We start from the raw sequence: 27,272 nt of genomic DNA on the forward strand, positions 1-27,272 counted from the left end.
TGTTGGCATACTCTGGAAAACCAAGACGGTGGTTTACAAATCAAATTCCAGAGGCTTTAACCTGTGTGGGCTATAGCTATAAAAGCTTACTACATAAGAATAAATATTCATCCAAAAATGACTCAGCTAGTATAGAAGATAAAATGATCACAACTAGGATGGGGCTTTTACCTAGAAACATCAAATCCATTTATATAACTCTCAAGGTATCTTTATTCTGTTTTCCTCTTCTTAAAAAAAAAAATAACCCAAAAGATCATGCTTTGAGAGTATGAGGAAAGATCAGCTGATTCATTATTCAGCATGTGGGGGAAAAGAGAATGCGTATTTCTTCTGATGTTGGAATGCACCCACATCATAGAAACTTAGGAAAATACAAAAAAAAAAAAAAAAAAGAAAGAAAGAAAGAAAGAAAAATAATCTGTCATCCTGCTACATCAACATTAATATTTATATATTCATACACACAAGGATAGTAATAATCACTCTATGTAGAGCTAGGTATTTTATTTTATAAACACTGTTCTAGGCTCTTAGATCCTATATTTCAAAAACACGAATTTACCTATTTTTATAATTATCAGATCATTATAACACTATTTACCAGTATCTATTTTTAGATAGCCACATTATTTTCAAATATTTACCTTTATAAGTAATACTAAGTGAATATCTTGTCTATAAATCTTTGCATCACATTAGCATGTGTTCCTGGAAGAAGCTAACAGTTGTAAATATTTTTAGGACTTTGTTACCAAATTGTCGTATACAAAGGGCATCCTATTTACATCATATCTCTCCTCAATACACTAGAACTAAAGAATTTTGTTTAATTTAAAACTTTACTAATTTGATAAGAAATGTATTTTTATGTATTTACTTTGTTTTTCTTTGATTTTAGGCAAGTTGAATGCTTGTAATATGACGTATCAATAAGTTAACACTGTTTTAATAGTATTTGTTTTAATTGATTTTTGTTTTTAGTATTTTTATTCAGTGTGTTTATTTTTATAATTAGCTATATTATTCCTTTCTCTTCTTAACATTTATACCTATGACTAAAAATCTCCTTTTGCATCCCACAGCCAAAAAAACTGATAGATTATTTTATTGTTTTTTCTTTACATTTAACTACTATATTCCTCTAGAATTAACTCTGTGAGAAAGGCATAACTTTTAAAATTTCATATAATAATTTGTCTCATTTATGGCTAATTTAGACGTCATGAAAGCTTAATTTTATTTATTTACTTATTTGTTGGGGGGAGATAATTAGGTTTGTTTACTTATTTATTTACTTTTTAATGGAGGGACTGGAGATCGAACCCAGGACCTCGTGCATGCAAGGCATGCACTCTGCCACTGAGCTACGCCCTTCCCGAAAGCTTAATTTTAAATTTATTCATCTGTACTTATTCAAAGACTTACAAATAGAAGGTCCTAAAATTTTACAAACATCTTTAAGCTAATTCAGTAAGCACATGTACACAAATTACTTTTAAACAATTCTCTAAAATCTTCCTTTAAAAGATAACTGAGAATCCAAACACAAGCACTCCTAAAAGAATAAAATACGAATGATACAATTGACATTAGGGATATAAAGGGATATTTTACAGTTTACTGAGATATAATCTATGATTAAAATTATGCCCATGGAAATGTATACATATGAAAATCATATTACTTCTTTCTATAATATTAATATAAAAATTATATAAAGTTTTGCAACAAAGTCAAAAGATAATCAAAAGTTAGTTTTGGCATACACACACATACATATGCATATACATATATGGGGAAAGAGACAGAGAGAAAATTAATTAATTAGCTAATTAAAAGTTTTAAAAACTAGTTTGCACAGGAATGGAAATTTTACCTAATATATATATAAAATACACAGTAAGATATTATCATAAGGTTTAATCAAGGATTAGTAAACTATAGCCCGCAGGGTACAAATCCAGCCTAGTTTCTGTTTTTGTAAATAAAGCTTTATTAGAACACTGTCAACCCACTTAAATGAATTGTTTATCGTCGCTTTTGCAATACAGTGGCAGAATTAAGTAGCTGTGACAGAGACAGTATGATCCACAAAGCCTGATAGGTACTAAAGTGGTGCTTTACAGAAAATGCTTGCTGATCTCTGCCCTAAATTACAAATAAAGTCTAAAAGGCAACAGCTTCTTCACATTAACACACATTATGCACCACCTGGTTAGCTGGAGAACACACCAGTGCTACAAATACTGGTTCATTAAATTTCCTCATTCAGATTCTCATGTAAGGTCATTTTATGTTTCTTTCTTAAGAAGGGCTTTATTTCACAGGATATAACTGGGATTTGGTTTTACTTATAAAGCAGGTGAAGAGCTGCTTCTGCACATTGACCACATTGGTAGGTGGGCAAAATACTGGTCAGATGAATCTTTGTAAAAAGGCTACCCAGCTATTGATGTGAAGCTCTTTTGGTGACCCTGAAAGAATGGAAGCCAAGGGAGGGCATCAGGCAGAGCCCAAAGAATTGACAATATTAACCTGGCACCAACCGGCACGGCAGACGGGGAGACCGGCAGGAGTCAAGGACAGCAGCTGAAGTGGTCCAGATGAAAGGTGACATGAGGGGGGAACCAGCTTATGGTCAGAGTACCAGAAAAGGAGGATCAGCAGAAAGACAAACATGAGGAAGAAAAGATCATCACGATCGGCAAAAGGAGCCTTAACAAGTAACCCTGGAAAAAATGAGAATTGGGAGTAGGGTCTGAGGTTACTAGTTACACGTACGTCCATTTTGAGGATGTGAGTCAAGCAGTGTTTCATTCAAATACAACAAAATCTCTCTAATGCCCATCTACTTTAAAATCTCCTCTTGGTCTGTAAGTCCCCTCAAAAATTCTTCATAACAAATTCTTATTTCTTTTCATTCTTTCTGACTTTTGAGGTCACTACCTATATGTCATTGGACATCTAAGCTGTGTTGGGAATGGAATGAGGAGAGTAGGCATAAATACAGGTACAAGTAAATGAATGAATGAGTATATAACACACAGAGAAACACACAGAGTGGCAGAGACTAAGGAACAGAGAGAGACAAAGAGATGGAGAGTCAGACAGCAGGAAAGAGTGAAAGTGAAAGGAAGTGAGAGAGAACAGGAGTGAAACAGAGAAACGGACAGAGTGAAACAGATACACACAAACAGAGTGACATACGCAGCAGCTGAGAAGGACCCCCATGTGAGAGAAACACGGAGTTACTCAGAGATGCTGACACTCACACACACTTAACATAAGGATGCAAAGTGAGACCCATTCACAGAGACAGAGATCCACATCACACACTGAGAGTGAGATACAGAGACTAAGATGCAGGCACAGAGATTCTCTCCACCCACTCCCCGCAGACACACACACACACACACAGAAAGAAAGAAAGGCAGAAAGAAAGAAAGAAGGAAAGGAAGGAAGGAAGGAAGTGATAAACTGAACACAGACACACATGGAGACACATAAACATGGACACCCAGCTGCAGAGACCATGGCACTGAGATACACAGAAAGAGACACATGCGAGTAAACAACCAAAACCAAGGCAGAGAGAGACCGAGAAATCCGGAGTGCGGGACAGGAACCAAAAACATATTTTCAGTCAAATCAGGAGAAGCAACGGAGTGAATATGCTCTTGCCCCTATGTCCACATTGCAGTATTATCTCATTTTAATCAGGAAGGAAGGTGGGGAGGGAGAAAATCAGCTTGCAAACCCTCAGAAGCTCCTGTTGCATGTCGCCAAGCACGCTTTCAGTAACGCGAAGCAATCAAAACCTGCGTGTCCACCTGCACACACACAGCGTAAGCCATTTCACAGTACACAGAAAGGACTTGTTTTATCCTCAGCCTTTCAAAATCCTGTTTGAAATTTAAGAGCGAATGTGCTGAATGAGTCAGAGCTTTTACTGTGGAGATCCCAGGGTCATGGATCTCAGGAGACCGACTTCCCTCCGGCTTTCTGCACCACGTATCAAAATGATGTGCTTATACCAGTGAAGGAGTCACGTGAATTTATTTGCACCAAAGCTCCTGTTCCTTCCAAACGTCCTTTGGGAGCTGCTTCCCAACAGTGTCTGTTGAGTTGCTATATTCAAGGCAGTGAACTATAGTTACCTCCTACCCAGGCACAGATTTATTTGTTCATTTGCTGAAACAGGCAGGTCTCTAACAATGCTGCTTACAAACAAAGCCTCTTTCTTCCAGAACATGTGCTTAATCCTACTCAGAGAATCTATAACACACCCGGGCTGAATAGCCTCTTTAATGCCTGTGAAAAGTGAAACTCTGGAAGCTCTGCTTCAGTACAGGTAATTCTGAATCAACCTTGATTTCTCAGGAAACAGACTGGCTGCTGATAGATGGAGAGACAGAAAAGAAACATCAATTCAAAGTGAAAACCAAGAGGCAAATCATTTCTGCCTCTTCAGGGCTGGATAACTCGCTGCTTAATGCACCAAAATGTGGTCTAATTCCTAGAGGATCATCCAAACTATATAATAACACGAGTTAGGGATTATGATTCTTCCATCCTGACTCTATTTAGCCATAGATCTCTTCTTCCGAAAATCCACTGATAATTACACATGCACGTGTATCACACCCACACACCCCCTGTGATAAGAAGAAACACTACACATCCCAACAGTTTGCTTCCTTCACAGACACTTCGATGTAATACACTGGAAAAATATAGGGAGCCAGCCCAGCGGGTATCACGGAAGAGAGACAAAGTAACCTGAACGGCAAACAGGATACCAGAGAATTGTGAGACAGGAAAAGAGGCACAAAATCGCAGAGTTTTATACCGAAGCAGGAAAGGAATGATGGGGGAGAGGGCGGGGGACTCTTGAGAAAGGACCTGAGAGGACTTAAAAGGAGAGGCCTGTGAGGCTAGGACAGTGCGGACTCCACTACCCCTAAAAGTCTTCATCGAGTTGCCTTTCCAGTCTGGGTCGGGGCAGGCCTCGGTTTCAGATGTGACGGCACCAGTTCAGCAAACCATTTTAAGTCATAAATAGCAGCTAGGAAAAGACCTCTGTGATCTCAAATGTTACTGCAGAAAGCAACCACATCGTGAGCTTATTTCAAACTCATTTCCTGGTGGTAACAGTAATGTAAACAGGATTACCATTTTCAGACCACTTACTTCGCAGGGGTGATCTCTACCCTGGCAGCTCTGGGCAGAGCCGGAAGTGGGAGGAGAGTGATGCTTCAGACCAGAGACACTCCGAGTTGCCTTGCAGAGAAAGACCAGCTCCAAGTGTCTGCAAAACTTGGCTTTAACCCAAATGACTCTGTTAATCAACCTAAAAAAAATGCTGTGCAGACATAAAAGGGTGTTGATCTTCTCTGAAAACCCAGGAAAAGGGTCACCTGGGCCACAACTAGCACGAGTCACTCATTAATCTTCTGGAAAGTGCAGCAGACCATTAGCAAGAGACTTCCTGCTTGAGCTGGGGGCAGCAATGGCCTGACACCCTCCAAGTCATGAGGCCAACCTCCATTCATCCAGACTCTCATGGGACTCCGTCCTCTCCAGGAACTCTGACTTTCTGATTGAAACTGAGCTTCCCTTGCAGGTCTGGGACTAGGGGAAGACAGTGCTGGTCATGAACATGTAAGTATCCCAGCAACCGGTCTCATTACATTTGTTCTCTTATTTTTTTAAAAATAATTCAGCAAATTTTTATTGAGCATCTCTGTGTCAGGCAGCATTCTTAGTACTGAGGATATAACTATAGATAAAAAGATAAACTCTCTGCTTTCCTGGAACTTATATAATCATCAGGAGTGAGGGAGATTGAAAGAGAATAAAGAAAAAAATTATCTATAAAATATGGAATGGAGTAATAAGTTCTAAGAAGGAAACAAAGCAGTGAAAGAAGACTAGGAGACAAACACTGTCATGAGCCTAACTCCATTCTCGATGTTTGACAGCTGACAGCTTTCAAGCCCCACCCCCGACTCCCCTTTCCTTCTCTGCCTTGTATCTGGGTAAGCTACTGAGAAGGCCCAGTGCGCCTTCCTCTGGCACCAACAGGAAATTCAAAGCACACTAGCAGCCCCGTGTGCACAAGATGCCTCACTTCAGTGCCACCCTCTTACCACAATAAAAGCCGAACCAGTCTCTTTCCCTGCTCTCGTAAGCCATTTTTGGACCTGCTTGGGACCCTGCCCTGCTCTCCCCAGAAAGCCTCATTAGGTGAGAAAATAACTTGTTCAGATTCTCCTGATGCACGTGTGGCATCATCAGTCTCAACATCTGAACTGAGACAGGAAGGGGGCAGGGCACAGCCATCCAAGGAATGCCACAGCAATTAACACCAGAATGGTGAAAGATTCAACCCCCCGTAGGCCTTGAGGCTCAGGATGATGAGAGATTTAACTTCTAGTAGATCTTGAGCTTCATTATACGCCCACTGTAATATACTAACATGGTGAATAACATGCCCACAGGCACCATGGCAGTCCCAAGGCTACCCACAAAAGGTCAAAGAGTGGGAAATGGCCAACTTCCTGGGAATCCCAGCCCCTTCCCAAGGCTACTTAGACTGGTCCTTCCACTTATTAGCATATGAAGCCACCGAGCCCATAAAAATCAGCAACACGGCGCCTCGCAGCCGCCCTTCTCTCTCCCTCTTCGGAGATGGCCCACACTCTGTCTATGGAGTGTGTACTTACTTTTAATCTGAGCACCCAACCCCCACACCTCGTGGCCTTTCTCTTGCCTTTCAACGTATCTCTCTGAATAAATCTACCTTCACTTAACTGTGGCTCGCTCTTGAATTCTTTCCTGCGCGAAGCCAAGGACCCACACTTGGCAGGGCACGTCCCAGGGGCTCAACCGAGACCTGGGACACAGCCTTCTCATGCCCCACATCTGTTTTCCTGCATCAGAACCAGATTTTGGGCATGCGGTCCATGTGAGTTGGGAAGGTGACCATATCAGACACAAATAGGGGTTGTCACCAGAGAAGCCCTCTCCGAGGTGGGGAGGGGGTTGAATGGGTTAGGGAGTAAGCCATGCAAATATCTGGGGGAACATTGTCGGAGGAACAGGGGGCAGAAAGTGACAGTCTGAAAAGGAAAAAGCAAGGACGCCAGTGAGGCTGGCGTGGAGTAAATAAATCTGGGGAGGGGTGGGGGAAATGACCCCAGCAGAGGAAGAGGTCACATAGAGCTGTGTGGCCCATATTAAGGGAATTTGGATTTTCTTGCAAGTAAACCATCAGAGGGATTTGAGCAATGAAGTAACATAATCTGACTTGCATTTTGACAGAATCATTCCAAAGTGTTATGCAAGAACAGACGTTTGGGAGGCAAAAATAGTCATTTTTGTTAAGAAGGGGGTCTTGCTGGAATTTCAGAGAAGTAGTGCTGACTTAGATGAGAGCAGCAGGTAGAATTTCTAAGAGATCATTTTGTTTCCACTGGAAAAAAATAACAATGAATTTAAATTACTAAGGTGATGGCCCTAAGTCCATCTTTTCCATTAATTCACCACATGACATCAGGCAAATTGTTTACTTTCTTTGCCCTTTGGAGTTGGGGGACTTCAAAATTCAAGCCTAACTTTCATGTCTTACAAGCTCTGTGATCTTGGGCAAATTATCTTGCTTTTCCAAGCAGCTCTCCACTGCCTGCCTCCCCCCTAGGTTTTTCATCAATAAAATGAGTGAAATGACAGTTACATCCAGGGTTGACATAGGGATCAATGAATTAACTTGAGTGTAGAAATTCAAACGGAAACAGATTAATCTGTAAGAAATTCTAGTTGTTAATCTTTTGCTAAAAATTCTGGTGTTTGCTGGTAAGCCTTACTGGCAGGGTAAATATTGACCTTTTCTGGCCTTGACTTTATATATGTCCACAGCACAGACATCAGCAACAGACTACTAAAGGAAAGGCAATGTGAAAAAGAGCACATAAATAGGAAATCAATCATCTTGGATGCCAACTTTAAAACGTAAAATCAATTTGGAATGTAGGAAGACCTTACTAACATACCACACTTACAGTAACAACAGTATATAACCCAACAGGAAACAGGCCTAATAGTTTCAGAGTTTCTGATTTTATATTTTTATTTCTAATTTCTGTGGTGCCAAGTATATCATAAAATTGTTAATATGTTAATATTATTACAGTTCTATTTTAAAGTCATCATGATCTAAATTGACTTTTGCAATCGATGTCATATGAGATTTATTAGCCAATTATTTTTTAACACCACAAAAATTACTCCAATTTTACAATGAAATTTGTGGAAAACATTACCACGTTCCGTTTGAAAATAAAATACTTTCATTTGTAGTGGGCTTCCGAGTTTACAGTTTTTCACACATATCTCATAACTGGATGGTGAGAATCAAGGGTCAAATTAGAAGAAGTACGGATTGTTACCTCTTTTTATATAAAAGACCAGAACTATGGCTCAAAGATAAGGGACCAGCAGAAATTCACACAGCAAGAGCTTGAAATTGAGCCTGCGTCTTTTGATTCCACAGCCAATACACTACCTGAGGACTTTTCACATAAAGCTACATGTGGTGGGAAATTTGACAAATAAGGGGTGTGTGTATTCTAAACAGGAATGGCAGTGTGAAAAGTATAAGCAGATAGCCAGAAAAAGATGTGTATATTTTACATGTACCACTCCCCATGAAATTTGAATCATTAAGCATTAAAATTTTATCACTTATTAAAAGCCTTTAATATACACACAGTTCTAAAACTTTCCAGACATTAATTCCCTCCTAATTCTACTAACATTTAGGTTGTTAATAACTATTTCTTATCTTAGGCCCTCATTTTTCTATATTTGTAGTTTCTAAGCAAAAACAAAGGTTCTGCTTCATTGTCAACTTTTCTAAATGCTTTCATATCTAATATCAGTATAGTAAACACACCTTGATTTATTTAAGAAAATAAAGGTTCTAAAAGACAGCTGATTTTCTCAACCATGTAATAATATGTTTCAAATATTTGGAGAAAAGAAAGAATAAAAAAAGTATAAATATCTTAAACAACTAGGTCTTAGACACAAAATCAATTGTTCTGAGTGCTGCAGAGAAGACAATGTTGGTGGAACTAAATCAGAACATCAAAATAACAATTAAAATTCACATTGATTTAAAAACATGATTCCTTAGAGGTCTCTAAGTATGATGAGAAAAGTTTCCAAAGCTTAATGCTTTGAGAAACTGTATCTTTCACAAGATGTGGAATGGAGAAAACATAATGACAAAACACTTGAAGTTACATAGAAACTAAGAAAACAAAAACATGTTCAATAGAACCTTTTTAATATATCCACTTTCAACAGGAAAAAAATAAATAAATAGTAATGTACTGAACTTGGGACAAGTAATGCCAATGCCCTTAGCCTGTGAATGTTTTCAGACCCATTTAAAACATAACTAGTAAAATAAATACATAAGCTTCGGAGATCTAGGGTAAGTCAGCATCATTCAGTCTCCCCTGCTGGAAATTTTATCCTCTGGCACCACTGCATTGTTCTTCCCGACCACTCAGTCTAACTGGCAACGCCCCACTCCCACCACTCACAGGTCTCCATCACTTCAACCGGTGTTTTGTTTTTTTTTCCTTCAAAATATCTGTCATTATCTGTAATCACTTTTCTGCACGTTTGCTGGTACACTTCCTCTCTCCTCAAACCAGAGTGTAAGTTCCATGAGACAAGGAGTTTTGTTTGTCTTGTGTGCCCCTGTATATCAACACCTACAATTTTACTTATATGAATGAACGACCGACGCATATGATCCTATTCCCAGATAAATCCCTAGGTATGGTAGTTATTTAAATCAGATAAATCCTGCAGCAGGATCCCCCAGAGGATCACTGATGTCTAGAGTTTCGCCACATTCCTCACTGACTCATATTAAGTGCAGCATTAATATTAAGAAAATATAGAACTAGACCCAATGAGAAAACGTGTGATGGTCTTCAGTCAGGTGGAATATCTGGACGATTAGAGAGTGGGGGAAGAGCTGCTTTCCTAGCTGCAGAGGAAAGGGATAATTACCCCCACTCTACGAGCAAGAGGAGCCAGTACCTTGGCTTTTTTGAAAAAAAAGAACTGTGCTGCTGCCAGCAGTTTGAGGCACATCCAATGTTTATGCCAAGGGAATTTTTGTAACTGGAATTTTTAAAAAGAGAAAAAAGATGGGTTTGGGTGGGGGCTGGATAAGTGCTTCCAGCCACGGAAAGTCAACCCTAGGACGTTTTTATGCAACTACATATAAACATTCAACTCAGACTGTGCCTTCTGCCTGCAGGTAAGTCTCCTTTGGACTATGTTACTTACCCTGAGATTGCCAACAAATCTGAATACATTTAGAGAATATGTGGTTTTGCTTTCTTTTAAAGATTTATATTAAATAAATGTCAATAGGGCTTTAAGCCATGTCTTATGAGACATGCAATTTTAGTGTTTTGGAGGTGTGGACCATGTCACTTGTTGGCTCTGTGACCCTACGTGAACCCACTGCTATGCCGGCTGCACAGACGCTACCACTTCCTCTCAGGGGAAGATCACTGACAGGGAGGAATACTGGACAGCAAAAAAGCAAGGTCCCCTCGAAGGAGTAAGATGTCATCACAAAATAATATTCTCCTCTTCCCCGTCTTTAATGCCAAGGACCTGCTGGTACTTCTTCTGTGAGAAATCAACAGGGGGTTAGGTAACAATGCATCTCGGCTCAAAAGAATCATTACATTTTCTTTTGGGCAAAACTATATTTATTTTCCTTTCTCCTCCTCAACTTGTCTTCAGGTAAATGCTTAGAGATTATTTCATGAATAGTAGTCTTTCTTCAAAGAACTTTAGTTAAGAATTAAAATACTTAATCAACTAAAAGCAATCAGGAACTCGACTTTCAATTCTCAGTTCTCTCAAATCCTCTGCAACTAGTGTATTGTCCAAATGTGAGTGCATTACAAATTCGGAGAGGTGAAAAGAATACTTCATTTCATTAAAAAAAAAAAGGAAAACACACCTTGAACAAAAATTTGTAGCAAATATGACAAACTATTAATCCCTTTATGATATGAAACGATAGCTCAAATGAATAAGAATACATTATGTGTCAAAGAAAAAATGAGTAAAAAATCAGAAGAAATACTTTAAAAGGGAAATACACTAGAAAACGATCCCACTTTGCCAGTCATCTTAATAAAGAAATTAAAAATATGTTTGTTTCTACTCTACAGAATTATAGATAAAACTAAATAATGTTTCCCCATTAAAAAAAAAAAAAGACTTTTTTGTTCAAACAGAGTATTACTGAGAAGGCCAAACAAGCCGGGTTTCATGTACCAGATTTGAAAGGGTGGACTATTCTCCCTGTTCTCCATCCTTCATGGACTTTTGAGGAAACTTAAAGGAGAGTCCAGTTCTCTATGAGGCACATTGGAAGTCCACTATTTTAACACCACTCAGTACCAATAAGCTACTGTGCAATGGGCACCCCCCCCAACATGGTCAGCGAGGTTCTAAATCACATCAGCCACTTCGAACAGCAAGCTGGAAACATGCCATACAAATCAGCAAAACAGCCATATCCTTTGACTACCTTCACTTCTGAGAACGTAGACTGCCTATATTGCATGAAGATACTAATTACAGCATCCTTTAAGATGGTAAAACTTTAGAAAAAAAAATTAATGCATGCATCCAACTATTCAATCAGTATTGACAGAGCAAATGACCTTGCAAAAGCCAATGTCGCTATTAAAGGAAGAGAGAAGATAGGAAGGCTGGGGGCCTGGTTTAAACGGCCATGAAGTTCATGAGGTAGTGCTTACTCTGTCCTTTACTGGAAGAGGCTTTCATTTTACTGGAGGGCATTAAATCCTTAAATTAACCTAGCTGAGATATCACATTACCAAAGAATACAATGAAAACTAGAAGAGAAAATATGTCAGTTTGTGGCATTACAATTATTCCACTGGGAATCTTTAGGTAAGACTGCAAACTGGATACTGGCAGTCTCCTGGAAGAGAATAGAGGCCAAAAGATCTAAAACATTTCTCTGGGACTCCCTGTCTTAGCTATAGATTGAAGGACTCTATGGCTGTTTGAAGCATGCCTGGCTCAAAAAAGAGTAAGGATGGTTTCTGCCACAAGGAGGTGGGTCAGGAGTCAGATGGGAGGTCTCTCCATGGTAAACTCCAAGCTTAAATTTACAAGCACTGTGTAAATCAGATCACCCAATTTCATGCTCTTCTCTGTGTTATCGCTCCTGTGTAACTCCACGTCTTTAGCAAAGTCTTATTTAAACGCCTCCAGCCTCGTCACAGCTGTGCTGTGGGTAATGTTCACATCTGAGCCGCCAGAGAAGATATTCCAGCCCACCATCCACGCCTTAAGCCGATGTGATGATGGCTCAGGTGATGACTGAGAGACATCTAGCCTGGGAAAGTGTCTCTCAAAGGCCAGGGCAGGTTACCAGTCTCCGCTGCCCCGCCCCACAGAGGCAGGCACCCTCTACCACCACCCTCTACCACCATCTACCTGGTCTTGATTTGATCACAGAAGGAGGCCCTTCTTTGTAGCCTCGAGAATGTTTAAAAATCAGACAGTTAAAAAATAAACACCTAGAAACACACATGAGACCAGGACAAGAAAAATCACTTGTGGCGACAAAAAAGCAAACTAATAAAGACAAATGTAAGGGTGAGGCAACTCTCTCCGCCTGTCTGTTTGCAGAAGAGGGTGATTTATCAGAAGAATGTGGAAATGGTGGCTCTCGGTGGAGAGGCAAGTGCAAATCAAAGCTAAATTTCTTTTCAAGTTTACAGCAAAATCAAGCAAAAAGATATTCTGAAGTCATCACTGATTCAAAAGAAAAAAAACAGAAAAACAAGTATAATCAATGTCGTAAGTTTCTGTGTGTTCTTTTAAAAGAACAATATTTTTAAAGATGATCTAATTCATCCTTGGAATTACTGCTTTCTGTAAACAGAAAATAATTTCCTAATCAGATGGATGCTGTGTTTACAGAAATTGTAATAAGTCTAAACCTGGAGTGGACTGGACTGCAGTTCTGGTTTATCCTGTCACAATATAAAGCACTTTAGCACATTCCTAGATAGCTCTCCTTTTATTTTCTTGGACTTATTTTGTATTCATTGTATCTTGGGGTATTGCATGTATCTTTGTAAGTCAGCTAAACTATGTCCTGGAAGAAGACGGAGTATAAACAAAATTACTTATTCTCCTGATACTTTTTCTTTCTGAAATGACTTTCTTCCCGATAATGATTGCTCTTACCTTAGGTTGTTTGCAAAGGTAGCGGCAAAGTTCTCCAATGTACTGAAACACAGTCACATTATACTTTTTGCAGTCGTTCCAAAACTGGCTGGCTGAGAATTTCTTCTTTAACACACAAGTAGCACCTACAAGAAAAGGCATAAAAAGGCACTGGGGGAAAAAACTTCAAGGGCAGAATTAACATAAAACACAATGTTGCTCTGGCTAGAGCACTTTTGCTCACTTTCAAGGCTTTTATAATCCATCAGGGGCCATTTATATTAAGCTCATTTGAAAACATTAATCTTACAGTCCAATAAATCTTTTAAAAATATTCATGTTGTAATTCCACATTTTGACTGCAGATATCTATTTTTTTTGCAGTACATGGGGTGAAAGAAGCAGTCAAAATAATTAGGAGAGGTGCAAGTATTAGAGCATGAATACAGAAAAGGCTCACCCTTCTTCACAGAGACCAAGAATATTCACTTACTTTTGACCTTGAATATATACACAGTATTTATTTTCAAAACCTTAAAGCAGCCTCAATATATATTGAGGCTGAGAGTTAGTATGGTAGAGTTAGTAAGATGGCACCACCAAAAAGGTTCATTGATGACGCAGAACCTGATTTTAACAAACTAATTTTAATAACAATGTGAGCCACATGAATATGTTCCAAGGTAAATGACAATGTCTTGAACTCATCTTTATTCATTGTGGACATTGATCATAACCTAAGTACACTATTCTATAAAAGTACGTCATTGTATTTTAGACATATATAAATAATGGTGAATGATACCTATTTACTTATTATTTCTGGGCTAGCTAGTGAAAAACACATAATCCCAGCATGCTTATGAATGGAATCTACTGTGTCACCAGCTCTATCAGCTGACTTACTGGGTGTCTAGGGTACACGGTTTGCAGACATAGCCTCAACGATTCCTTCTAAGTACTTACCTTTGCAATGTGAATCTGCCACTCCTCCCTTCAAGAGGTGGGGTCTATCTCCTCACTCCTCAAATCTTGAATCTGGACTGGCTTATGACTTGCTTAGATCACCAAAATGCAGACGAAATGTTCTCTATGACTTCTGAGGCATTAAGAGCTAGGCAGCTTCCAAGTCCACCCTCTTGGAAGGCTCCTACCACCGTTTAAGGAGGTGTCAGTTGGCCACCGAAGGGTGAACAACCACGTGGAGAGGGAAGCCCTGTCAACAGTCAGCTCCAGTCACAGCCAAATTCCCAGGTCACTGCTCTTTCCCCTTCGGGACTATACTGAAGTATGTCTTGCAATTGTGTCCTTTTAATAAATATTATCTTATAATTATATGAAATGCACACAATCACTCAGAACTCTACTGACAGTTTCAAACTTTAATGAACACAAGTTCTAATTATTGGGCATTTTGAAAACTTACGTAATAGAAAATAAAAGCTTACCTAACTCAACACATCCACCAATCCCCAGCAGAGATCCGGCACTATGATACAATGGAAGAGTTATATAAACGATGTCATCAGAAGTACAACCGAAACCCCACAGTCCAACAGAACCCATCACAGACTGCAGCTGACAGATCACAGCTGCTTTTGGTAAACCTGGATAAAAAGAAAGAAGAAAAAATGGAATTGAAAGCAAGCGCATGCTGCTATCAACTACAGCAGCAACTGAGACAAAATGCATCACAGTATTCTACGTGCTTGGTAAAAGGCGACATGCACATGTCAGCTATGGCTGTAATTAACCTCTAGAATCTCACATCTACAAAGAAGGATCAAAACCATAAAATCACATAGAGTTTTAGATACTGTATGCTTCCAAGAGCCGTATCTGCTATAAAAATGCCAAAAACCCTAACTAAAATTCATTTACTATTTTTTCCAAAAGAAGTCTCTCTGGCTTTTCCTGATAGCTTGGCATCTCACAACCTGAAAGAGTTCACTGCCTTCCACAGGTGCAGAGAATCTCTCAAAAATTTCTCATCAAAGCCATGGATAAAGATTTTGAGTGAGACTAGCATCCCTGATTCTTGATAATGCAGCACCTTTCTCTTCCTCATCCAGAGAATCAAATATTTATGCTTTTTTGGCTTCCAAGAGGGTCCCATCTATTGCTCTTCAGTCACCATATTCTCCACTTTCCACACTGTTCCTGATCTCATGGCCACTCAGCATTAAAAATAGTAACTTTTCAAATACAGGCGTGTCCACAAAAAGGAGGACGCTTTATCTACTTATTTCCCACCCTTATGCTTAGGCCATTCCTGCAAAGCACTTTAGTAACCTAATCAGCCATACTCTCCTTCCTAATTTGGTTAGCTTTACGTGAATAATGATCCCATTAATTTATTACAAACCATTCAAGGTACTCAGTTAGACTTTTTTGATAAAGGAGACAGCACATATGAGTCTTTCCAATAAATGAAAGTGATCAAAGGTTCATGGAGTTTAAAGGTTTTGAAGGAGAGGAGAACCAGCAGAATGAATGAAGCTTGTTAAAACTGCATTTTAGAGTCCCTTCCTGAAAGAGTTAGGAAGCGCATTAACATACTAAGGACTCGGAGAAGCCCAGCAGTACAGAAACGTGACTGTTTGTTTTAAAGGGGCTTTTCAAACTTCTGTGGTTGGTCTTGAAGGCCCACTTGAACTTTTATTTCATTTCCTTGAGGATGGGAAGGGATACACCATGGAACACGCTTTGAGAAACGCTATCTTATGCGGTCTCTAAAGTCCTTTGCCCTTCCTTCTAGGAATCCCTGGCATTAAAGCTCCTCCCCCGTCCCAGCTGTGAGGAGACCACCGGGATGAAATCCAAGCCTGAAGGTGGGAGTGGGGCTGAGCCTAGTGAACTGAGGATCAGGAGAAAGACAGAGGGAGAGACGGTATCAAGAGAAAACCAATTTAGAGGCCAGATAAATAATTTGGGGGAATTCTGGGATAATTTTGGAAAAAGGAAAGACTCTATAAAGCTAAGGAGAAGGACAGACAAGAGGAACTAGAGATTTAAATGGTGATAGCTGGCCCCGGACATGGCGTGGCAGGCAGTTACCTGTCTTTCCTCCTCCCATGACTTACAGGAGTAGATGAGTGCATGGCTGCTCTGCCTTGGCTTAAACAACCTTCCCCAGTGATTCTGTCGGACCTTACCAAGTTCACTGAGCAACAGCAGGACTAGAAGTTGGCAGACTGAACACACATATAGCCCCACAAGGGAAAAAGAGCGGAACTGGAAGTGATAGCAACAAACTTTTAGAAAGGCAGACGGATGACTGTGGTGACGGACAGCGGACACAGGAAGATGAGGCCTGGGGTGAAGCCTTGAAGAAAAGCTGGTTTTCCTCCACAGGACCCCAGGGAAGCTCAAGACTTTGATTACCAGGTACCTCAGGGAGTATAATATAAATCTGGAGCTAGAAGCAGGGCACTAAATGGGAGTTCTTCTTATTACATCAGGGTCATAGTATCCGAAGAGCTCCCTTAGAACATGTGTGAAAGGACCTATGAGTAGACTCTGCTCCTATCATTTATCTTCTCAGAGTCTCACATCTTTATTTCACGTCCTAACTTGCACCAACACCTTCTTCATTATCGACATCATGGGATTTTTCTGTGTGAGAATCAAGTGATTCTTATGATAATAGGTGAAATACTAACATAAATTTTCATGTTTATTATAATTACAATTACTTAATTCAGCTCTCGGTTTTGAGCTGCAAGATATCAGCTTGTATTAGAGACAGAGAAAGGGAGAGACGCTTTTTATTTTAAAAAATCAATTAAATGTTTAACAAGGCTCAGTGTGAGACAGGCCAGGACCTGGGAGGTGAGACCCTTTACTGGAGTGCTTGCACTTGGACATACATCTCCTCAAGCAACAGAATACAAAGAAACTATAGGGGACTAAAAAAATTACTGCATGCATGTGCAGTTGGGGCAATTATAAACAATAAGATACACAAAGGCCACAAATCAACTGCCATTTCTGAGGTGCCAGGAACTGGGTACTGCACATGATCCCTGCACACAGCACCACCAAGGCGGTGTGAAGACCACTGAAGCCACCCCTCCCACCTGGCAGACCTACTGATCCCCTTCACCCCTACCTTACCCTCACCAAGGAACCAGCCTGCCCTTCCTGGGGAGCCAAGGGCACCTGTTTCTTGTTTTTGCTCCCTCCTGCAAGTCCCAATAAAGCCCCGCCTGAATTCCTGGTCTAGCCTCTTAATAATTTCTATTGATTAGCATTTAATCAATTTCTATTGATTAAAGAGTCCAAGGGCTGTAGTCGGTAGCAAATGTGATTCTGTTACATTCTTTGATGGCTTTGTATTTCCAAAGCATGACATCTACTGTATGCTCAATTCTGTATATTGCTCTGCTCTGCTCTCTACAAGACACCGTGTTGCTCAGAACTTTAAGCTAAAAGGAGATATTTGTATAACTTTCCTTGTATAAGATCATTCACAAACCAAATTTGGAAGACTGTCAACTCTAAATGCTTTTGGTATTTTAAAATGCAAAAAATAAAACAAAATTACAGCCCCAGATTGCTTCCTTCACACTAATAAAAGATTTGATATTCATTGTCTGCAAAAGATGAGCCTCTAGAAACACCAGGAAGAAGAGAAGTTGAACAAATAGGGGAATAAGAGAAAGTCTGCGTCCTCCTCCAGCTCCCTCTAACACTTGACTTGTCTGAGAAGTCTACAGAGGCCAGAAGTGAAAACGGAAAGACACTGACAATCAGGAATCTCCCAACAAAACGTTCTGGACGATGAAACCAACTGGCCCACAATCCCACTCAGTTACGCAGAGCTTCTAGTTAGGATCTGGTTTGTTTGCACATGTGTGTGTGTTTTCGTGCTGCACTTTAAATAAGAACAGCCAAAGGTCATCAGATATTTGAGGAAGCCCTCCAGGACAAAGAGCAGAGACCAACATAAAACAAAAGATAAAAGGATGTTAGAGAAAATAGAGACAAGATAGAGAGGAGAAACTTTCAAAAACTATTATCATTAATATTCTGAGAGATACGAGACAATGAAGCATCAATAATACAAAAATAACATCCTATAAAATGAGGAATATTCAGAGAACACAAGGGCTAAAAGGTAAATCTCTCGAAAAGTAAATCAAGAGAAGAAAATAAGACAGAAAAGATGATTAAATCAACAACTCCGTCCAAGAGGGCCAATCTTTAAAAAGTCAGAGTTCCAAAGAAGAAAGAACGGACAAACAAATAAACATGATGGAAGAAGGGAATGGCCAGAAAGAGCAGAAATAAAGAAGAAAAGAGAAGGGTATGTAGACGTTTAAAATTTTTTTTCAAGTACCTAGAATTGCAAGACATGGGTTTCTAGACTGAAAAGACCTACAAGTGTCCCAGCGAAATGGATAAAACAGACCCGTTCCAGCACAAGTCGTCACGATGTTACAGACTGCTGAAGGCTCATAAACGATTCTAAAAGTCAAAAAAAAAAAAAAAAAAAAAGGAAAGAAAGAAAGAAAAACAACACCAGGTTGCATGTAAAGGAGAAGAAATCAGAAAGAAAAAGACTTCTCACTATGCATACTAGAAGACAGAAGATAAAAAAGCAATACCTTCAAATCCCTGCATAAATTATCATTTCTAATCTACAATTCTACACAAACGGAAGGGGGAAAAAAAGACATTTTCAGACATGTGAGGACTTAAAACTTAACCTGCTAAGTTCTCTTTATCAAACAGCTACTAAAGTCAGTGCAGTGATAAAATGAAAAGCAAACCAAGGAAATGAATTTAGAACTAGGAATCAGGGGAATCACAAAAACAGGAAAGAGCTGAAGGGGATTCTCAGGGTGAGGGTGAGGAGTGAACCCAGGATGATAAAAGAGCAACATGTCACAGCTGAAAATGTAGGGAGGACAACTCTGGGAAAGAGGTGCCCAAGAACATGGGCTTGGCAAAATACAGACTCACTTTTCAATATCTAAAGGTGAGTTAGTTTTTTGAAAAAGGGATGGGTATGAGCCAGTTACAGATGTACAGAAAACTAAGCAAGCCAGCAAATAAACAAAAACAAATTATTAATTCCAGGTTGGGGAGAGTTTTACATGACAGGAAATAAATATAATTTTGTTATACTATAGAGCTCAGATAGCAATGTTATTTACTAAGTTATGATACTGATGTTAATCAAGCCAAAATTTATGATAAAACAACATTAGGGTGATGCTGGGGAGAGAAAGTGCACCAGAGAGAAATGAGTGGAGGGAGAGAGTGGTAATGAAAGAAGATAAAATCCTCATTTTCCATTGTAGCAAATCAGTACACACTTCTTAGCAGGTACCTATTAAGTATCCAGTAAAGTACTCATGCTGTGTGGATATATGGAGGTGATTATACAAAGATCTAAAATTACTGAATGTAATTGGTTTAGGGATGCAGAAATACAGGGGTAAGCAGGGTACTTTTCTCTAAAATTTCTAAAACTATCAGAATTTTTCATCTCTGTGCTGTATAACTTTAACACAAATAAATATCAAACAAAAAATACTAGTGCTTTTGCTTTCAGCCTGTTGTACAAATGTATCAAACACTCTGGTTTTAATCTTTGAGAACAAAACCTGCTAATAGTCCGCTCCCCTCCACTCTCTTTGGGGTGGGGAGGGGGCCGTGACGAAGATTGTTCTGAAAGAGTCACTTTCTGTTTTTACAAGAAAACACCATAAAGGCAAACTGGTCAAGTACCTAATGTTGGAAGTTTTCATAGCATACCATTTGCAAAATTTTACTGCTCGAAGTCAGACTGAACTTATGCTGACAACTTGATACATACGAGCATTTTTCAGTTCATTTATCAAAGATGTTCTAAATAGAGTTTAAAAAAAAAGCACTCTCTGGTCTAAAAGAGATCATTGTCAGGCTTCAAATAGGAAAAAAGAAAGGAAAAGAAACACAGAAAACATTACTTATATCATAGTTTCTTTTGCTTCTAATACTACCTGTGCATCAAAATCAGTAACAATACTTTTACTAACTCAAACTCCCAGTCACCGTCAAATTAATTACAAAATTCACCCTGCCATAAATACCATCCACCTTTTCCTAAGGATCAATTAAGTTTAACATTCCTTTTCAATTCTCTGGTAGTTTCTTTTTCTGCATGTGTATGTGCATGTGTGTGCGTGTGTGTGTGTGTGTGTGTGTGTGTGTGTGTGGTTGTTGCCGTTTACCTAAAAAAGGAAAGTTTAGTTACTTGATTCTATTGTATATGCTCCTCCAAACCTGCAACGCCTTCAAGATTTCTTGTTTCTCACAGGTTCCAGTCAACCTGAGGAAAGCCAGGAGAGCCAGCTACAGATGCTTCAATTGCAGCAATCCTTGGGTCATGTTTAGGATTTAACATTTTATACAAGAATATAGAAAACTGTTTTAAAGTAAACTAATGGATTTTTTAATCCAGCAGGATAAGTTAGAAACTATTTACACGAATCTTCATTTTATACGTCAGGCATCTCAGGGAAGCTAGCAAAGATCTTGCCAAAGAAGCTGGCCAAACTTCACACTCTGTGCAACTGGGCTGGGTCATCTTCAGACATTCCAGGGCCACTTGTACTACCAAACTGGAAGAAAATCTTTCCACATGAGACAGTGGCCAAGAGAATATGGTGACTTGCCAAGTTAACGTTAAAGCAATTACCTTTTCCATCCAAGTCTGAGAGCTCAAAGATCTAAGAACTGCAGGTCGTCTTGGATGCCTGCTTTCTCAGATGTTTGGTGACTATGAAACCGAGTCCCCTTAAAACCAAACTCTCTTGCCAAGCTTATGATCAAACTCTCTCTCCAAAACTTTATTCCCCTTCTTGTCCCCTCTGACCTCAGTTCTGGGCTAACTGACCAGAGTCAGATGACTAAAATTGCTGCTGCCGATAACATCGGTAATGCACTAAAATTGCTATTATAGGCATCGCTGTTAATGTGCGAACTCAGGTCGTTTCTCCGGGGCAAGATGAGCTCACAGACCCCCGAGCCATGGGCCTCCTGGCCAAAGATTCATAAACCAGAGACATCCTGACTCCTGAAACTGTCACAGAAATGTCACAAGACAATGAGGATTCACTCCAGCTTCTTTGTTCTTCCCTTTTAAGGAGCCCTTAACTCAAAGACCCAGTTGGAGTGGATCTGACACTCAGCGCCCCGCAATAAATCCCTACTTTGCTGCGAATTCCCACTGTCAGGGTTTGGTCAGGGTCCGGGGGGCATGTGAGCTCTTTGCTCAGTAACAACAACACACAGCAGAGATTTGCCCAAAACTATTTCTTTGCAAATACACTGCATTCTTTTTAAGTTCCAAAAACAAATGGATCTTACCTGTTGTTCCAGAAGTAAAGATATAAAGGTAAGTAGCCTTGAGGCTTGAGGCTACATAGTAATCGCGGGGCACCTGACTGTCAGATGCTGTGCTCAGTTTTTCTTTCAGTGAAATTACTCCTTGTGGCACAGAATCTTTCATTCCCCAAACGCTGACACCTTCTGGGAGGCTTGGAAGGATTTCTTCTATAGCGCCAAGCAAATCTAAAAAACAAAGGATTAGGAATAAGTAAATAAGACGTAAATCTCAAACCATCCACCTTGTGTGTTCTTTTGCATGTTGAAACAGGGATAAATTGTTAATACAACGCTCACTTTTCATGCTGATAAATAACATCACAGCCATATTATGATTCTGTTTCAACATGACCGACTGAAAGGGAAAGCTAGTTACTACATGATTTAATCAATGCAAATAGCCCAGTTCAAACTGAGAGTTGGAGATTCCATTACCCAGATTTGATTTTGTTTCCCAATCATTAAATATAATTCTTTTTAAAATAAAATCCTATTTTTATACTTTGCTTTAAATTTAAAGTTCAGGACACTGCACTAAACATTTTCTTTGAAATACAACTCAGTAGCTCATTATTCTAATAAGCCACGTGTCTGTCCCTGTTTGGTTCTACTAGAATGCAGTAATACAGGAAAATCCCCTGACTGCGCTGGAGTCACAAGATCATTATATTATGGCTTAGAGATCATTTCAGAGTGAAAAGTTAAATGAGGAGATTGAGAGATGTTCTTTTCTCTGGATTAGAATACTTAAAGGTAAAAGTCTTTGAAAGCAAAAGGGGAAAAAGAACCCCTTCCAGAAAAGGCAGAAGGATTCACAGCACACAGTACAGTGTGACGATGGCAGGTGAGAGGGGGCGGATAAAGGCAGAAGTGGCATCAGGAGCAGTGGGATCCAGGGCCTGGCCTAAACCAACGTCAAGCAAAAGGAAGGCAGAGGATTAGAAAAACTGCAAACACCGGTGTCTTCGGGCCTGAATAGCTTAGGGGTTCTCACAAGATCAAACGTCTGGGCTGAAATTCAGCCTTGAGAAGGGAAAAGGGACACTTCTCTCAGGAAGCATCTACTGTACAGATAACAAAAAAGCAACTGTGGAGATGAGGCTGTGTTGAGTTTCTCTGGGAGACTGACCTAGACCTTCTGAAATTGATCTTTAATGTAGGAGACAATGCCATCTGTCCAGGAGGAGAGCAGTGGTAGAGAAGGAGGGAGAAGGGAGGTGGGTAGGAGTTCTTGAGGAGGAAATATTAAATGTTAAGATACCTGGCGCCCAATGGGATACAAAAAAGGAAAGCATCATCATTCTTGAAGGCTTTTGTATATTCTTTAAATTCTCTTTTTTGGGGGGGTAATTAGGTTTATTTAATTATCTTTTTTAATGGAGATACCGGGGATTGAACCCAGGACCTCGTGCATGCTACGCATGCACTCTACCACTGAGCTATGCCCTCCCCCTATTCTTTAAATGCTTTTAAAATGTAACACTCCCTTCCTGAACATGTGTCTTTAACAGTGAAGTTCTACTTTCACATTCCACACAGGTGCTCAAATTTTACTGTCATATTCCTATAAGACATCATACTTTTCTAAGATATAAGCAATTTCTGAGTGCTATATTATTTATCTTAAAATCTATATTAACATCCATGGGGACATTAAGCAATAATGCCCAGCTGGCCTTTGGCATTAATGTCAGGGACGCCAAAGATTACCAGCAACCACCAGAAGCTAGGAAGAGGCTGGGAAGATTCTTTCTTAGACCCTTCAGTGGGAGCGTGACCCTGGAGACACTTTTATGTTGCACTTTAGCCCCCAGATCTGTGAGGGAATGGATTTCTGCTGTTTTAGGCACCTTTATGACCGCAGCCCTAGGAAACCAATTCCACCAAGGGCACAAGTTGGTGGGCAGTAGACCTGGTAGTCTGACTGAAGCCTAATTAGCTCTAAAATCTATCCATGACCTTAAAAAAGAAATCCACTATAAAAAATTATTAAATGTAAAATATACCCTGGTCAGAATGGTAAAGTACATGTAAGTATGGACCTTTCCATCTAAACGATTACATTTTTTTTATAATTTTTAAAGAAAATTTTTAAAATAACCACCAAGTATAGTCCACTCTGAAGATGAATTCAGGGTGCTGCATTAAACATTTTCCTGGAAATGCATATCAGTGTTCGGTTATTTCAAAAAGCCATCTGTCAGCCTCTACTGAGGTCGACTAGAATACAAAACATTTGAGGAAAACTCATGATTTGCTTCCTCAAAATCTGTAACCCAGATTGAACACAAAGAAGGAGCAAAAGAAAGACCTCAAATGGGACTGGGCAATTCACAAACGAAACCTGCAAGAAAACTAAGGAAACACGGCAAATGATAAAGACTTGATGTGTCAGAGTTGGGGGGAGGCAAATCGGGACCTGATACTTTTAAATTTTTATTTCCTTAAGAAATCTGGGGAAAAAAACCCTAAAATTCCAGCATACGTAGCATGCTGCTGTCTACAGACTGCTTTGGTAAGAAAGAGAAGTGAAAAATCACAAGGAATGTTGGGGAAAGGACAAGTCATAAAAAAATGAAAAAGCAGGAGAAGCAAATAATCTAAACTTTGTATTTTCTTTTAATTTTTGGTACTGGACTTTCTTTAAATGATTCTCTGTGGCATTTTGAATGTGTAAGCACAAGTCTCTGAATTGACCCATTTCATTACCATAATTTCAAATCTCTCAACTGGAACTGTAAATCAACAGCACAAACTTTATATGTTCTTAATAATATGTGTGTCTAAATTGGCAAAATAAGTGCAAAGAAAACTACAACATGATTAACTGTGGCCCCAAATTTTGTTGAAATTGTAGAGCCTAAAGAAACAGTATTTACAAAGAGTGATGACTTTTACAAGAAAAAGGAAGGAAGTGGATTCCTAGGAATCAGAGGAGATACAATTTAATTTTCTTTATAGATTAAAATTGCATTGAGGCATTTAGAATTATCAAATAGAATTTTATATAACCAAATTAATTCTTCAGCAGTGGTAGGACCATGTGGGTGAGGACAGTGAAAATTGAAATAAAAACTGGAAAAGTCTATTAAGGGATGAAGAATCATTATTTACTTATCACTGTTAATCTTTCATAATAAAATGAAAAGTTCTAATATAATTTTGAAAGCAAATTCTAAATATTAAGTCCTAGAACTAAATAGCATTTGTTAAAATACTTCAGGGACATCTGGCTGTGTTTCATGAAGATTTACTCTTCAGTGACGTGTGCTACCATTGCAACCGGTAGAACTGTAAGCAACTCAAAAGAAGGATACCTGTCCTGCTCCACCCCTTTGCTGACTGTGCCTGGCACACACACCACAGGCACTGGCGTAGGGAATTGCACTCTGCCCGTGGGCTCCACTGTAGATGCAGGTCTTAACAATGAGTAACCATAAGAAAATGAAACAGGTGAATATTCTATGCCCTTTACATTATAGGAGAAGACTGAATCTCTTTCAAAGCAGTAAGTTCTTACAAGAAATACAGATTGTTTCTCACATACGCAAGGCACTGCACTAGGTTGGGTTGCGAGCATAAAAACAGGTAAATTATGATCTCTGCTTATAATCCTTTAGCACTGTTTGCACAAATTAATTTCTTGTTTTTCCATCATTATTATGTCTCATCACATTTCTGAGACTATAAAATCAATGAGTAAAAACACAATATATCTCTCTAATATACCATCAGTGTGAATTACATTATTCACACTGCATTACAAACTCTTTAAACTATCTTATTTAACATAAAATGAGCTAATATTTTCAAAGGGGTTGCTTGTAGCTCTTAATGCATTGACAAACATCTAAACTTTTATGCATTAATAAAATGATTATGAAATTCAACTGCAAAGGGTTAACTTGAGCTTCCCATGCTGCGAAGCAATGTTTACACAGAAACCAAAGGGAAATTATAGATCTCGCCACATGCTTATAACTCCCATCCTATGACTTCAAAGCGTTCTCATAGAACGCACGGGCAGACTATGCTTTCTAAGCAAACTGATGCTTCTGTAACCCATGTCCTAAAAGCAATTCATATCATGATGTAGATAATACTTCCTATCAGGCCAGAAACTCATTATGATGAACAATGTGCCAGCTATTTTGACAGATATCAGTTTACTGATCATCACAATAACTGTAGAAAGGGCACAGGAGCATAGTAAGTCTTTCAACGTGAGAATAAAATTCCTTCAGGGAAGAATATGCTAAGTGTCCTGAATGTATGTGCACAGGTTTGTAAATGGGTTTCTGTGTTTCCACTTCCAGCTCTTGCCACATCTTTGGGGGCGCAGATAGTGTATCAATTACAGGCAACACTGTGCAAGAAAATAAAAAGTAGGACACTCCGTTTAAAGTTATTTCCCAAACATCTCCTATTGCCAGCGACTAATTATTACTTAGATGTGTGTTTCTCCCAGTCAGCCTGGCCACCTCTCTGAGCAGGCACAATCCCTCTTTAAGTTGTTTCTGCTACTGCCAGTATTCAAGCATCATTCTCTCCCAGGAAACACATGTTTAGCAGACACTGTATGTAAGAATCCCAGGGCCAGTACACTCATGATCAGTGAAGGAGACACCCCTGCTTAGAACACTACCTTTTCCAACTAGTAAACCACGAAGCCACTTAAATCTCCTATCAAAATTCATTATTTCCTCTTAGATTGGAGGTAATCCCTAACCTAGCTGCATCTAAAATGGAAAGAAAGAAAGAAAAAAAAAAGCAAAACAGCCATTCCTTCCACTACCTCCAAGTAAAATTGCAGAAATTCTCTGACACTTAAAATAGGCAGATGTGAGGATATCACAGTAAAACAGATACATGTGAGGAGCACTCCAGCACATGGATAAAATAATACAAGTTCACGAGATCCATGCCTTATCTAGCTGAACATATAATACTTTCCATAAAACTTAAAAGGTCTTTATTTCTTCTCTAACTCTTCCTCTTGATCTTTAAAAAGCAGATGGCTTCATGGTTGGAAGTCATTTGGAGAATTACAATGGCTTGATTGTTAACCAGAACATTCGCCCTGCACAGTCTGAATGCAACAGTTTGTGAAAAGGAGCAGGGCAACGCTGTGTGCATTGCTGCAAGTTTGTAGAGCTGACATACGATTCGCACTTCTTGTGAACAGAAACACAAAACTCTACCAAACCTGGTGAGACCCAAAATACCACGAAATCTAAAGTTAAAAGGTTCAGGGTAATATAAATATATATTTTTACTTATTCACTTATAATGACGTAACATGTGATACACTGAGAAGGGAGAGAGGGCAAAATACACACATGCAAGTAGATCTGAAACTTTGTGGATGCTTAGCTTGAACACTAGACACTGCAAAGTCTAAATACACTGTACCTCTGAGGAGTCGTGATTCTAACATTCAGCACCACTGATATAAAATAACACACCAGGAAATTCCATGGAGATATCTATTGCCAAAATCAGTTACTGAGTGGACAGCAGAGGGACAATTCATTGGCAAAAATAGGCAAGTAAATAAAAAGTTCCTGAATGCC

General features: G+C 39.3%; 1 protein-coding gene across 1 annotated transcript in view; it reads right to left on the minus strand.

Annotated features, from left to right (window-relative positions):
* SLC27A6 (solute carrier family 27 member 6) overlaps positions 1–27,272 on the minus strand; it is a 51,936-nt gene that overhangs the window by 19,304 nt on the left and 5,360 nt on the right. The window contains exons 2-4 of the mRNA XM_031673105.2: positions 21,682–21,885; positions 14,769–14,927; positions 13,342–13,466 (exon numbers count right to left, since the gene is read on the minus strand). Coding sequence (XP_031528965.1) covers positions 13,342–13,466; positions 14,769–14,927; positions 21,682–21,885 — 488 coding nt within the window. The remainder of the gene's footprint in view (positions 1–13,341; positions 13,467–14,768; positions 14,928–21,681; positions 21,886–27,272) is intronic.

The sequence above is a fragment of the Vicugna pacos genome, chromosome 3 (genome assembly GCF_048564905.1).
Source record: "Vicugna pacos chromosome 3, VicPac4, whole genome shotgun sequence".
In the NCBI taxonomy this organism is placed as follows: Eukaryota; Metazoa; Chordata; class Mammalia; order Artiodactyla; family Camelidae; genus Vicugna; species Vicugna pacos.